General features: G+C 42.1%; 1 protein-coding gene across 2 annotated transcripts in view; it reads left to right on the forward strand.

The window, feature by feature from the left end:
* Positions 1 to 12,888, forward strand: part of LOC135512251 (zinc transporter 6-like) — an 82,664-nt gene extending 69,776 nt beyond the window's left edge. For both annotated transcript variants that reach the window (XM_064934073.1, XM_064934074.1), the window contains 5 exons: positions 6,689 to 6,808; positions 7,762 to 7,864; positions 8,563 to 8,610; positions 11,000 to 11,068; positions 11,724 to 12,888. In XM_064934073.1, coding sequence (XP_064790145.1) covers positions 6,689 to 6,808; positions 7,762 to 7,864; positions 8,563 to 8,610; positions 11,000 to 11,068; positions 11,724 to 12,290 — 907 coding nt within the window. In that variant the 3' untranslated portion in view covers positions 12,291 to 12,888. The remainder of the gene's footprint in view (positions 1 to 6,688; positions 6,809 to 7,761; positions 7,865 to 8,562; positions 8,611 to 10,999; positions 11,069 to 11,723) is intronic.
* The last annotated feature ends 601 nt before the right edge of the window (positions 12,889 to 13,489 follow it).

A 13,489-nucleotide genomic window follows, 5' to 3' on the forward strand; every position in this document is an offset into this window, starting at 1 on the left:
CTCTTCCCTCATATAGTAGCTTCCAGGATGATGAATCGCCTCACTTGTTTTGTCTGAATAATGGATGTTGGTGGGTTTTGTTTCAGTCCAGAGTGTTGAGATCACTTTGCACCTCTACTTTCTCTGCTGGTGCCCCGGTCTGGATTATGCCACTCAGGAAGTAGAATATGACAAAAGGCTGAGTCATGTTTGGAGTTGGAGGACTCATTGAAAAAGAACCCTCCCTTACCTCCTAATGGGTTATGTGAATGAGCTGCTGAGGGTCATGTTAAACAAGCCTCTAACTCATTGCAGGTCCAGCTATATTTTGCTTTCCATTATGCAGGCGTTCCCTCATAGCTATAACACCCTGATCTGAAATAATATACCAGTAGCACTCTATGAAACAAAACTAGACCCAAATAAGATTGATTCTCATCTATTTTAAAACCCCAAATATTATTGAAGTGGCTTTCTGTTGCATTCCATCCTGAATAGTAAAAGGCACGTACATTCCCACCCTCTCCAGGTTACCTGGGGCAAAAGCACCTAATATACATTTTAACACATTTATTGAAAATTAAGTTACAGAAATATAATTTACATAACTATCCACACCCCTGAATCAATACATGTTAGAATCACCTTTGGCAGCCATTACAGCTGTGAGTCTTTCTGGGTAAGTCTGCAAGAGCTTTGCACACCTGTATTGTACATTATTTGCACATTAAAGCTCTGTCAAGGTGGTTGTTGTTAGCATCTAGACAGCCATTTTCAGGTCTTGCCATAGATTTTCAAGACGATTTGAAGTCAACTGTAATTAGGCCACTTATGAACATTCAATGTCGTCTTGGAAAGAAACACCAGTGTATATTTGGCCTTGTGTTTCAGGTTATTGTCCTGCTGAAAGGTGAATTTGTATCCCGCTGTCTGTTGGAAAGCAGACGGAAACCAGGGTTTCCTCTAGGATTTCGCCTGTGCTTATAGCTCTATTCCGTTTCTTTTTATCCCCCCAAAAATCCCTAGTTCTTGCAGATGACAAGTATACCCAAAGCATGATGCAGCCACCACCAAGCTTTAAAATATGAAGAGTGGTACTAAGTGATATGTTGTTAGATTTTCCCTAAACATAACACTTTGTATTCAGGACATGAAAGTTAATTTATTTGCCAAATGTTTTGCAGTTTTACTTTGGCGTACTATTGCAAACAGGATGCATTGAATATTTTTATTCTGTACAGGCTTCTTTCTTTGCACACTGTCATTTAGGTTAGAATTGTGGAGTAACTACAATGTTGTTGATCCATCCTCAGTTTTCTCCTCTCACAGCTATTGAACTCTGTAACTGTTTTAAAGTCACCATTGGCTTCATGGTGAAATCTCTGAGGTTTTCCTTCCTCTCCAACAACTGAGGAAGGATTTGAGGAGTTTCTCCCATTCTTCTCTGCAGAACCTCTCAAGCTCTGTCAGGTTGGATCGGGAGTGTCGCTGAAAAGTTATTTTCAGGTCTCTCCAGAGATGTTCGATCAGGTTCAAGTCAAGGCTCTGGTCAAGCCACCTAAGGACATTCCAAGACTTGTCCCGAAGCCACTCCTGCATTGTCTTGTCTGTGTGCTTAGGGTTGTTATTCTGTTGGAAGGTGAACCTTCGCCTCAGTCTGAGGTCCTGAGTGCTCTGGAGCAGGTTTTCATCAAGGATCTCTGTACTTTGCTCCGTTCATCTTTCTCTCAATCCTGACTAGTCCACCAGTCCCTGCCACTGATAAACATGCCCACACCATGATGCTCCCTCCACCATGCTTCCCCGTTGGTATGGTGCCAGGTGACTTCCAGACGTGACGCTTGGCGTTCAGACCAAAGAGTTTAATCTTGGTTTCATCAGACCAGATAATCTTATTTCTCATGGTCTGAGTCCTTTAGGTGCCATTTGGCAAACTCCAAGACGGCTGTAATGTGCCTTTTACTGAGGAGTGTTTTTTGTCTGGCCACTGTACTATAAAGGCCTGATTGGTGGAGTGCTGCAGAGATGGTTGTCCTTCTGGAAGGTCACATCTCCACAGAGGAACTCTGGAGCTCTGTCAGAGTGACCATTGGGTTCTTGGTCATCTCCCTGACCAAGGCCCTTCTCCCGCCCTGTTCCAAACATCTTCCATTTAAGAATGATGGAGGGTTCTGTGTTCTTGGGCACCTTCAATGCTGCACACATATTTTGGTACCTTTCCCCAGATCTTTGCCTTGACAAAATCCTGTCTCTGAGCTCTACGGACAATTATTTCACCTCATGGCTTATTTTGTTTTCTTTGACATGCACTCTCAACTGTGGGACCTTATATGGACAGGTGTGTGCTTTTCCAAATCATGTCCAATCAATTCAATTTACCACAGGTAGAATCCAATCAAGTTGTAGAGACATCTCAAGGATGATCACTGGAAACAGGATGCACCTGAGCTCAATTTTGAGTCTCATAGCAAAGGGTCTGAATACTTATGTAAATAAACTATTTCTGTTTTTTTTGTTTTTTCAAATAAATTTGCTAACATTTCTAAAAACATGTTTTTGCTTTGTCATTATGGGGTATTGTGTGTAAATTAATGAGAGGGGGGGGACTATTTAATCAGTTTTAGAATAAGGCTGTAATGTAACAAAATGTGGAAAGGTCAAGGGGTCTGAATACTTTCCGAATGCACTGTACACCATCCAAAGTGTAATTAACTTCACCATTCTCAAAGGGATATTCAATGTCTGCTTTTTTATTTTTACCCATCTACCAATAGGTGCCCTTCTTTGCGAGGCATTGGAAAATGTCTCTGGTCTTTGTTCTTGAGTCCGTTTTTGAAGTTCACTCCTTGACTGAGGGACCTTAAAAATAATTGAACAGAGATGAAGTAGTCATTAAAAAATCCTGTTAAACACTTATTGCACACAGTGAGTCCATGAAACTTATGTGATTTAAAGCACATTTTTACTCCTGAACTTATTTAGACTTGACATAACAAAGGAGATGATTACGTATTGATACTATTATTAATAAAACATTTTTTTTTTCATTTGTAAAAATGTATAAAAACATAATTCCACTTTGACATTATGGGGTACGTTGTGTATGCCAGTGACACAAAATCTAAATTTAACCACTTTTAAATTCAGGCTGTGTTACACAACAAAATGTGGGAAAAGTCAAGGAGTGTGGATACTTTCTGAAGGCGCTGTATGACAGAGTAAAGTTCTGATTGTTCTGAATAGAAGGCACAGTGGACAGGATGTCCCGGACTACTTTGACTCATTGTTTCATTATCTGCTTTAATCGTGTCATCTGGGCCTCACCACCCTCCCTGATGTTTGGTGGGTAGACATTATATAACCCTCGGAGCTAGTCCACTGTGTACTATTATTTGGGCAACAGCATTTAGCCTGTATTTATAGCCGACCGACATCATATCAAGTGTTTGTATGTCTCACCGTAATCCCACAATTTCTGTCTCCAGTGGGTGGGATTATGCAAACTGTCACTCTGGAACAAAGCTCCCTCTATCCACACAGTGTTCTCTCTCTCTCTCTCTCTCTCTCTAGGCAGCGCCGGACGCACAGACTGTGCAGACAGACGGTCGTGGAATCACACGACCCTGTCCCTAGTACTCAAATTATATCAATGCAGCGGGGAGATTTAGGAGATTATTGGGATTGTAAATCCTGCTTCCCCCCACCCCGCTGCCCCAATGTTTGCTTCAAATTAAGTGACTGGAGGTCGAGCTTCTTTAGGGTAATGGGTTTTCTTTTCTTTTTTAAAGATAATGCCTCTTTTTTTTTATTGTGTCCTTGTTGGACATCAGTGGACTAGTATCCATGCATGTTTAATAAGAGGTTGACATTGGACAGGGATGCAGTTTAAAAACACTATATAGAATTCATCTTCTCAGTATTTATCTAATCATGACCTATTTCAAATAATATTATGCCAAGATCTGAATACATCACTGCAGATAAAAAAAACAGGGCTGAATGTCATGATTTCACACTGGCTAAATGTGAGTGAACTCATTGCCCTCTACTCCCCCTACTGATGCTGATGAGTATGATGTGTGGTTTCAGACACTGCGATCCCCAGTGTTGATGGCACATCCCATCATATCATATCATCATGTTTACTCTGATGGGTTACACCTCCTAATGCACTGCATTAACATCTCTGATTAAACACAAATAACTGATCTGTAAAGCATGCACACTGCCTCATCACCACACAACTAAGATCCTGAGGGGGTTCCACTCACTATAGGTATCTCGTTTATCTTTTTGTGAAATGAGAGCAATGTATTTCTTTTAGTCACATGCTGAAAAGCGACACACATGAATGCTTAATTGTACATGAATTGTATCTCAACGGCATTTTGAATTAGATCAGACATTGGTAATTTATGAACAGGACGAAGCACATCCCAAAAATATAATCTGATCTAAAAACACACCACGTAGAGAGAACACGTATACATCCATCTATCTGTAAAATAATACATTGAAGTGTTGGTGCCCAAGAATATACACTACATGGTCAAAGTATGTGGACACCTGCTCAACGAACATCTCATTCCAAAATCATGGGCATTAATATGGAGTTGGTCCCCCTTTGCTGCTATAACAGCCTCAACTCTTCAGGGAAGGCTTTCCACTAGATGTTGGAACATTGGTGCGGGGACTTGCTTCCATTCAGCCACGAGCATTAGTGAGGTCGGACACTGATGTTGGGCGATTAGGCCTGGCTCGCAGTCTGCGTTTCAATTCATCCCAAAGGTGTTCGATGGGGTTCAGGTCAGGGCTCTGTGCAGGCCAGTCAAGTTCTTCCACACCGATCTCAACAAACCATTTCTGTATGGACCTTGCTTTGTGCACAGGGGCATTGTCCTGCTGAAACTAAGATTTCCCTTCACTTGAACTAAGGGGCCTAGCCCGAACCATAAAAAACAGCGCCAGACCATTATTCCTCGTCCACCAAACTTTACAGTTGGCACTATGCATTGGGGCAGGTAGCGTTCTCCTGGCATCCGCCAACCCAGATTTGTTCATTGGATTGCCAGATGGTGAAGCGTGATTCATCACTCCAGAGAACTCGTTTCCACTGCTCCAGAGTCCAATGGCGGCGAGCTTTACACCACTCCAGCCGACGCTTGGCATTGTGCATGGTGATCTTAGACTTGTGTGTGGCTGCTCGGCCATGGAAACATCTTTCATGAAGTTCCCGACGAACAGTTATTTTGCCAATGTTGCTTCCAGAGGAAGTTTGGAACTTGGTAGTGAGTGTTGCAACCGACGACAGACGTTTTTTATGCGCTCGGCAGTCCCGTTCTGTGAGCTTGTGTGGCCTACCACTTCGCAGCTGATCCATTGTTGCTCCTAGCTGTTTCCAATTCACAATAACAGCACTTACAGTTGACCGGGTAGCTCTTGTAGGGCAGAAATTTGCCGAACTGAGTTGTTGTGAAGTTGGCATCCTATGACGGTACCACGTTGAAAGTCACTGAGCTCTTCAGTTAGGCCATTTTACTGTCAATGTTTGTCTATGGAGACTGCATGGCGGTGTGCACGATTTTATACACCTGTCAGAAACGGGTTTGGTTGAAATAACCAAATCCACTAATTTGACGGTGTGTCCACATACTTTTGTGTATGTATATTGTATTAGTGTTTCATATTTCATAAATTCTAACATCAGTAAAAAAAAATGTTTCTTCCACTTTTACAATATAGTATTTTGTGTAGATTGTTGATGAAAAATGGCATTCATTTTAATCCCACTTTGTAACACAACAAAATGTGGAAAAAGTCAAGAGATGTGAATACTTTCTGAACACACATTGAACAACACAGCAGCTTTTCAGCATGTTTTGTTATTTCCTTATAACCAAAAGTCGATGAAGAACATTTGTTTTCCAAAATTTGTGGTCGTGGTCGAGGGGAATTCTTTCATATGACATGAATACCGACTCGGAGTAGCAACAATGTATGACAGCCATCGTCGATGGTGACGGCATTGTAATGTTACAAACAATGGTTTAGCAATGGTTTAGTACAAGCATTTCGCTACACTCGCAATAACATCTGCTAACCATGTGTATGTGACCAATGATTTGAGCATATTGAAACTTGACTGCACCTCTGGAGTCTGGCAGCGCAGTGAGCACACCAGCCACTTGAACATCTGATGAAACTGGCTGTAATAAAGCCTTTTGTGGGGAAAATCTCATTCTCATTGGCTGTGCCTGGCTACCCAGTGGGTGGGCTCCCCAAGGGGGCTATGCCCTCCTAGGCCTACTAATGGCTGTACCCCTGCCCAGTCATGTGAAATCCATAGATTAGGGCCTAATGAATTTGTTTCAATTGACTGATTTCCTTGTATGAACTGTAACTCAGTAAAATCGTTGAAATGTTTTGCATTTATATTTGTGGCTAGTAGATTGTTATTACAATCACTTAGTCTCAGCATTATTAATATTTTAACTTTTAAGAAGATGTGTATATTACAGGTGCTTTCTGTGAGTCCGTCTTGGATTGTTTGTGTGATTTTTTTTGTTGTTGCCCTTTGGTAATGTGTGTTGTCACTTTGGTAATGTGTGTTGTCACAGTAACTCTAACAAGTTTAGACACGTTTGGAGCATCACCGCAGGGTTGAATGGCTCAGTATAGTAATTTTATTTTTGTGTTTGTATGTTTTCAGCCTGTGTGGGATTATCCCTGGTCTCAGCAGTGTCCTTCTGCCTCGTATGAATCCCTTTGTCTTAATCAACGTGGCCGGAGCTCTCTCACTCTGCATCACCTACATGCTTATTGAGATCAAGTAAGTCCTCCCCTCCAACATGGTGTAATGGAATTAGTGGATTCGGGGAAGTTAGAAATCAATATTGTTGAGGAATAATGTGTACTCTGAATTGTGTTCCCACAAAGCCCTCATTATCGACCTGATGTGTGTTTGACATCCCTCTTGTTACTTATCAACCTCCAGGATAACTCCTGACATAGAGATGGGACGATAAACCGAAAATTATCGACACCGACCACTTATCGTGGGCATTTGCTGATATCGCTCATAATGATAAGTTGCCTATACTAGAGAAATGTGAACTTTGAAATGAAATAAGTCTGCTTATATGGAAATAGCCTTGCACTAGCCGCTCATAGGGCAGGAGCCAAAAGCTAGTTTATCGCACGGCCTTACCCTCAATCTATCTACTTAATGCAGCAGGTATTAAGGACTGTGGGCGGCAGGTAGCCTAGTGTTTAGAGTGTTGGGCCAGTAACCGAAAGGTTGCGGTATCGAATCCCGAGCTGACAAGGTACAAATCTGTCGTTGTGCCCCTGAACATGCATGTTCCCTGGTAGGCCGTCATTGTAAAAAATTATTTGTTCTTAACTGACTTGCCTAGTTAAATAAAGGTTAACTAAAAAGTAAATGTAAAAAATGCTGAGTGCCAAGCAGTGACTCATCAGATGCCATTTTTACAGTCTTATACAGTATGACTTGGCCGGGGATCGAACTCACAGCCTTCCAATCTCAAGGTGGACACTAACCACAAGACTGAGTTGGTGATTGTTATATGGATGATTGTGAATACCGTTATGGTGTACGGGAATGTTATAAACGTATCGTTATCATGATAATTCAGTCAGTTTATTGTGATATGGATTTTTGTCCATGTCTCCCAGCTCTATCCTGACAGCTATATGCTCCTAACTTTATAACGTACTAATAGTATCTATTATGAAGTACCTGATGATTCTCTCTCTCTCTAGTAATTACAATGCTGTGGACACAGTTTCGGCGGTGGCCATCGGCCTCATGATCTTTGGCACCATGTATCCTATGAGTGTGTACAGCGGGAAGGTGCTCCTTCAGGTAGGCTATTCAAACATGTCCACAGTCTAAATTGAACTGGATCATTGATTCTCTGTAGGATGTGATGTGGGTCGCACAACTTTACTGTAACTCAACACTGTAAACTCTTGGAATTACTGAGTTATGTTCTGTCCGGATTATGTTTGGCTTACAGTGGTTCTTCCTATAAAAGTTGTAGCACGTCATTTAAGTGTCAGCCATTGTTGCCAGAATGACACAATTTACCACCATCTACCACAAACGGTCTTGGCATAAGCTCAAAACTTTTAAAGGAAGAAGCACTGTTGGGGCGGCAGGTAGCCTAGTGGTTAGAGCGTTGGGCCAGTTACCGAAAGGTTGCTGGATTGAATCCCAGAGCTGACAAGGTAAAAATCTGTCGTTCTGCCCCTGAACAAGGCTGTTACCCGGTAGGCCGTCATTGTACATAAGAATTTGTTCTCAACTGTCTTGCCTAGTTAAATTAATACATTAGCCTAGTGGTTAGCATGTAGCAGCAGTCAAGCTTTCAAGATATTGGACTTTTAAGAAGCAAAGGCCACATCATCATGATGATGCAGGAAACATTTTGGGACTGCATCAACAGTGGACTAATGAAAGAAATACTAAAATAGTTTTTCTGTGGATTTTCTGGAGCACTGTGTTTTGAACAGAGACACTGGTGACTCACACCTGGCTGTGTTCTGTTCTGTCCTCTTTAGACCACTCCCTCCCATGTCATTGGTCAGCTTGACAAACTGCTCAGAGAGGTAAGAGCACTCAAGTGGGGGTGATGTTTTTGTTTAATTAACTATTGAAATAGGATGGGAGGTCAATTAAGGACGGTTTTAACTAGGTGTTATACAGCTACGGAAGTTACTTTTTTGTAGCTGGTTAGTAGAACTTAGGCAACGGGTCTGAAGAATTAACGTAGCAAGTTAGGTGAATTAGGAAAGGGGTTAGCTAAAATGCTCTCCTAACCTGCTACAAAAAGTGACTTCCGGTCATAGTTGTACTCCATCTAGACAAAAGCAATGAGGACAACCCTAGTGAATTGTGGAGAGGAGATAATCCTAACAATAAAGGGAAAGGGGATACCTAGTCAGTTGTACAACTGAATGCATTCAACTGAAAGGTGTCTTCCGCTTTTAACCCAGCCGCTCTGAGTCAGAGAGGTACGGGGGGCTGCCTTAATTGACATCCACGTCATCGGCACAACAAAGTGTAATGTAATGTCCAAATGGAGCTAAAGTTAGACATGAAATACAATGTAACGAGGCATATGAAGTGGAATACATGATCAAACCGTTCACAGAAAACATTTAAATAATGATTTTGATGGTCCAACAACTCGAGTTGTTTGGCGCCATGGTTGTGGAGGGCAACGTGCTGGAAGCGAATGGGAACCTCTCATCTTTGCTCCTAATGGCAATCAGTGATGCGTTTGCTGAGGGTTGTCCTCTTTTGACCTCTCTCCTATTTTTCAAGCACATTGCACTCGCTAAATAAGGCAGTTGAAATGTGTTGCGTGTACCATGTGTATTGAAGCCAATTTTTGTTTCTGTGCTTTATATGTATATATTATTGAAGTGTATTTCAGTGTGCAACAGCTTGCAATGATTCCCTAACATGTTTTAAAATATATTGTGCCCCTTGGGATCCTATTGTGCCACTCTAGCAATATTATAACGAGACCCAGTTATAGTTTTTTCAGACCATGGGCGTTGACTGGGACTGGTCACACGGTCAGGTTATACTGGTCCCCTCATGGCAGAGACTCTGTTAGACACCTACAGCGATTGTGGCGCGGTCTGCATTTTTCATGATGCGGTCAGATCCCACAGGTTATTTGGAAACAAACGTCTTTCTGCTTTATTTGCCTTCCTATTGTATTAAAAGCACCTCTTTGTCGAGTTTTTCACACACCCTCAGAATTTTGCTGCTTCAAGTTCAGTAGCCTTCCTCTCCTAGTTGGGTGTGTGAGATCATGTGCGCCAATAGTATGTGTGGTTTCAGTGAAGTAGAGTAGGCTGCCTATGCATGGGCAGAGAATCACGTGGCTAAAGCCTGACTGATATATTTTTGGGGGTTTACTGTTTACTGTTTCTTTTTTTGTGTGACAAAACATCTGCCGCTATATCTTCCGGTTGTTTTACTGCAGGGAAATTAAACCGATATAGCATTAAAAAATATATATATCGGACGATTTTAATATCGGGCTCTACACGTTGCAGGGATCTTTCCAAAGGAAATTAATTTCAATATGATTAGGCTATAGTTTACTACAGTGTCTGGAAAGTAATATTGATAATGGAAAGAAGTGTAGGGCCGTCAACCAATGTGAGTCCAGGTGCCATCCAAAAAAATATATAATGTAAAAGGCGCAGTGCATGCATGCATAAGCTACCATCGTGAGTGAGCATTGCGCCTTTTACATAAATATGAATTACCCATTTATTTGTCTCTGCCTGCAAATCGTCCTGCTCCTAAAGGTAGGCTACATCCTATATGCAAAACGTAGCTCAAGAAAAAGTGCAAGTGTCCGCACTCATCGTTTTTGCTGCTTCAGGTTCAGCATCCATATGTGCAAGATCAGGTGGGCATGTGGTCTCAATTAAATAGAGAAGGCTATAGCCTATGCATGTGTGGAGAATGATGGGGCAGTTATCATTTCCAAGGAAATGTACTTCCTAAATCTGATTTATACGATAGTTTACTACATTGCCTTGAAATAAGTACTGATCACCCATATGTCCCATCTGAAAATTGTCCTGCTCCTTAAAGGTAGGCTATAAAATGTAGCTCAAGAGAAAGTGCAAGTGTTCACACTGCTCTCTTCAAACTCCATCTAGCCTGTTGGTTGATATAGCCCAGTAATACCTACCGTTAGCCTAATACAATGGGCCATGTGACGTAAGAATCTTAGGTATTTTTGCACATTTTGATACTGCCTATAGGATGCAGAATTGCTGGGACCATGGCTGGCAAGTAAGCCGCGTCACATACGCCTAAAATAACATTGCGGGACTGCGGTTGGGTTTGGGACCAGTTATTGCGGGAGCGGGTGGGAGTCAGACAGAAAGCCAGCGGGAGCCGGCAGGAGCAGACCTCTCGACTGTAAGTATGTATGTGTGTATAACTGTACTTGTCTTCCATCAGGTCTCCACTCTGGATGGGGTACTGGAGGTCCGTAACGAACACTTCTGGACGGTGGGCTTTGGCTCTCTGGTACGTCACCATCGTTCTGTCCCTGCTGTCTTCTCATTATACCCAGCAGACTCCTAGCGTAATGCGTCATGCTCTGTTTGTTCTGCCTCTTGGAGAAGCAAGGCCATGTTCTTTGATTCCCATTGTGAAGACAGAGTAGTCACACAAAAAGATGACAGTAGTCACGTCGTACTCCAATACAGGGAATATGGCATAAAGACAGAAATTGCGTCATTCTGGTTTCATTGAAACGCCTGAGATGTGAATTATTCAGACTGTGACTCTAACAATGTTGCTTCACGTAGAATGACTTAAATACAGATTCTGTCTGGTCAGCTGCTACGTTAAATCTCATTCAATGAAATAATACTTATTTGCACTCTGCATAATAGCAGTATAATGTAATGGTAACATTACGTAATTACAGCATCACTGCTGTCATATCGATAAATAGACCAGCTTCTTGGCTGTAAATTCCTGTGTAGAATACGTTTATACAGTGGTGTTGCTGCTGTGCTCAGTTGTTGTCACACAGTTCTGGGTTGTTGCCACACTGTTCTCTCCAGATTGTATGCCCTAGTAGAGCTAGAGGGAGAGAAAGGGAGAGAGAGAATGTGGAGTAAACACGCAGACTGACTCTTTAACTCCTTGTCTCCTCCACCGGCTTTGTGTGCAGGCTGGCTCTGTCCATGTCCGAATACGGCGGGATGCCAACGAGCAGATGGTGCTGGCCCATGTGACCAACCGCCTCTTCCCCCTCGTGTCCACGCTGACGGTTCAGATTTTCAAGGATGACTGGATCCGGCCTTCCCTCATGGCCGGAGTGCTCCCAGCCGGCACACTCAGCCCCTCTGACCACGGGGGCCTGTCTAGCTTTGTCCCCCCTCCCCCCAAATCCTCTGAGGACATGGACCGGCTCACCTCCACCCCATCCAAACTCAGCAGCCCACCGCCAGAGTTCTCCTTCAACACCCCAGGGAGGCATGTCCAGCCCATGGTGCTTCCCAGCACCCAGCACCAGAGGCCCTACAGCATGGGCCTCAACTACGGAGCATCCCCCTACACCAACATGCTCAACCAAAACCTTGCCCGGCCAGGGAGTGAGCTGGGGATGGGTATGAACCTGGGAATGGGTGTAGGGATGCCTTCATCACAACAAGGTTTCAGAACTGCCTTAGGCGCAGCGCCACAGCGATTTGGAATCAACCCTCTCCCATCACAGTACAGCCAGTACAGACCCTGATGTTTAGAACAAAAGGTATAGAAGTGGGATATTCAGAGAGAGAATATATTATGGTATTTATTTTGATGGGACCAGGACATACATTCTGACCTTTGGTGGATTTTCTATATTTTTTTTGTAATATTCTTCAAAAAGCAAATGAGTTTGAAATTAACTGTAGGCATGTGTTCTGTATATGATATGCCAGTTAACATTTTTCTTCTGATTGGGAATCGTGGAAGAGCTCTATGGCTTTGTGTGCTTTTTAAATCATTCATTGACTTTCGTGCTCATAGGACTTGAATGTTTGATTACATTAACTATTATTCCCTTGGTAAATGGTCATCACAAGATGGTCAGCTCAGCCGTTCCTACCTGGAGTAATATCTGTAGGTAGAAAACGGTGACCTAATGCAGGGTCAATACATAATGGGGTAATTAGACTCTTATGTTTTGCCCCATAACTGCTGCATTAAAGGCATCACTTTGTTATACTAATGTTTCTTAATGCCAACCTCATTGTGACGGAGCGGTCTGTATGTATTTTCACCTTTAATGGAAAACAAAAACTGTAATTTTCCGTTTCAGTATAGTCTGCAATAAATTAAATGCAAATGTACTATACTTGCCCTATTATTTGTCACTAACTTTATAGGTCAATGTCTATTGAAAGACTCTCCAATGAGTTTGGCGACTCAGCGTGGGACATTAATTATCCTAGGCATATAGGCCTGTCTGGATTGGAGTTTGGGTATAAGAAATGAGGTAGTCCTACGTAAATGTTCCAACATAATATCCTGACCGAAGCTTTAAGACATTGAGTAAAATAAGTCACCCTGGGCAACCTGTGAGTGTTGTTGAGAGCGAATGTTGAATAGTGAAGAGGACCATAAAGAAAATGTAAGTGTGGGATGAAAGTCTGACGTTTTAATTTAAAACCAATCTGATTTGTATTTCTCTTTTTGTTTTAATTCATGTTAACAGTAATTCATACAAAGTGTGTTAAACTAATTTGCCATTTTTAATTTATTGGCAATTGGTTAAATACAATCAGAGCATAAGACCATAACTAAAGAAATTGTAATTTTCCATGAAGAAAAATTGTGACTTGCAAGAAGTTAAACTTTTGATTGAGATGTTGAGAGTGAATGTTGAATAGTGAAGAGGCCCATAAAGAAAATGTAAGTGTGAGATGAGTGTTTAATCTACAAATCTGATTT

Source organism: Oncorhynchus masou, chromosome 24 (genome assembly GCF_036934945.1).
Source record: "Oncorhynchus masou masou isolate Uvic2021 chromosome 24, UVic_Omas_1.1, whole genome shotgun sequence".
Taxonomy (NCBI): Eukaryota; Metazoa; Chordata; class Actinopteri; order Salmoniformes; family Salmonidae; genus Oncorhynchus; species Oncorhynchus masou.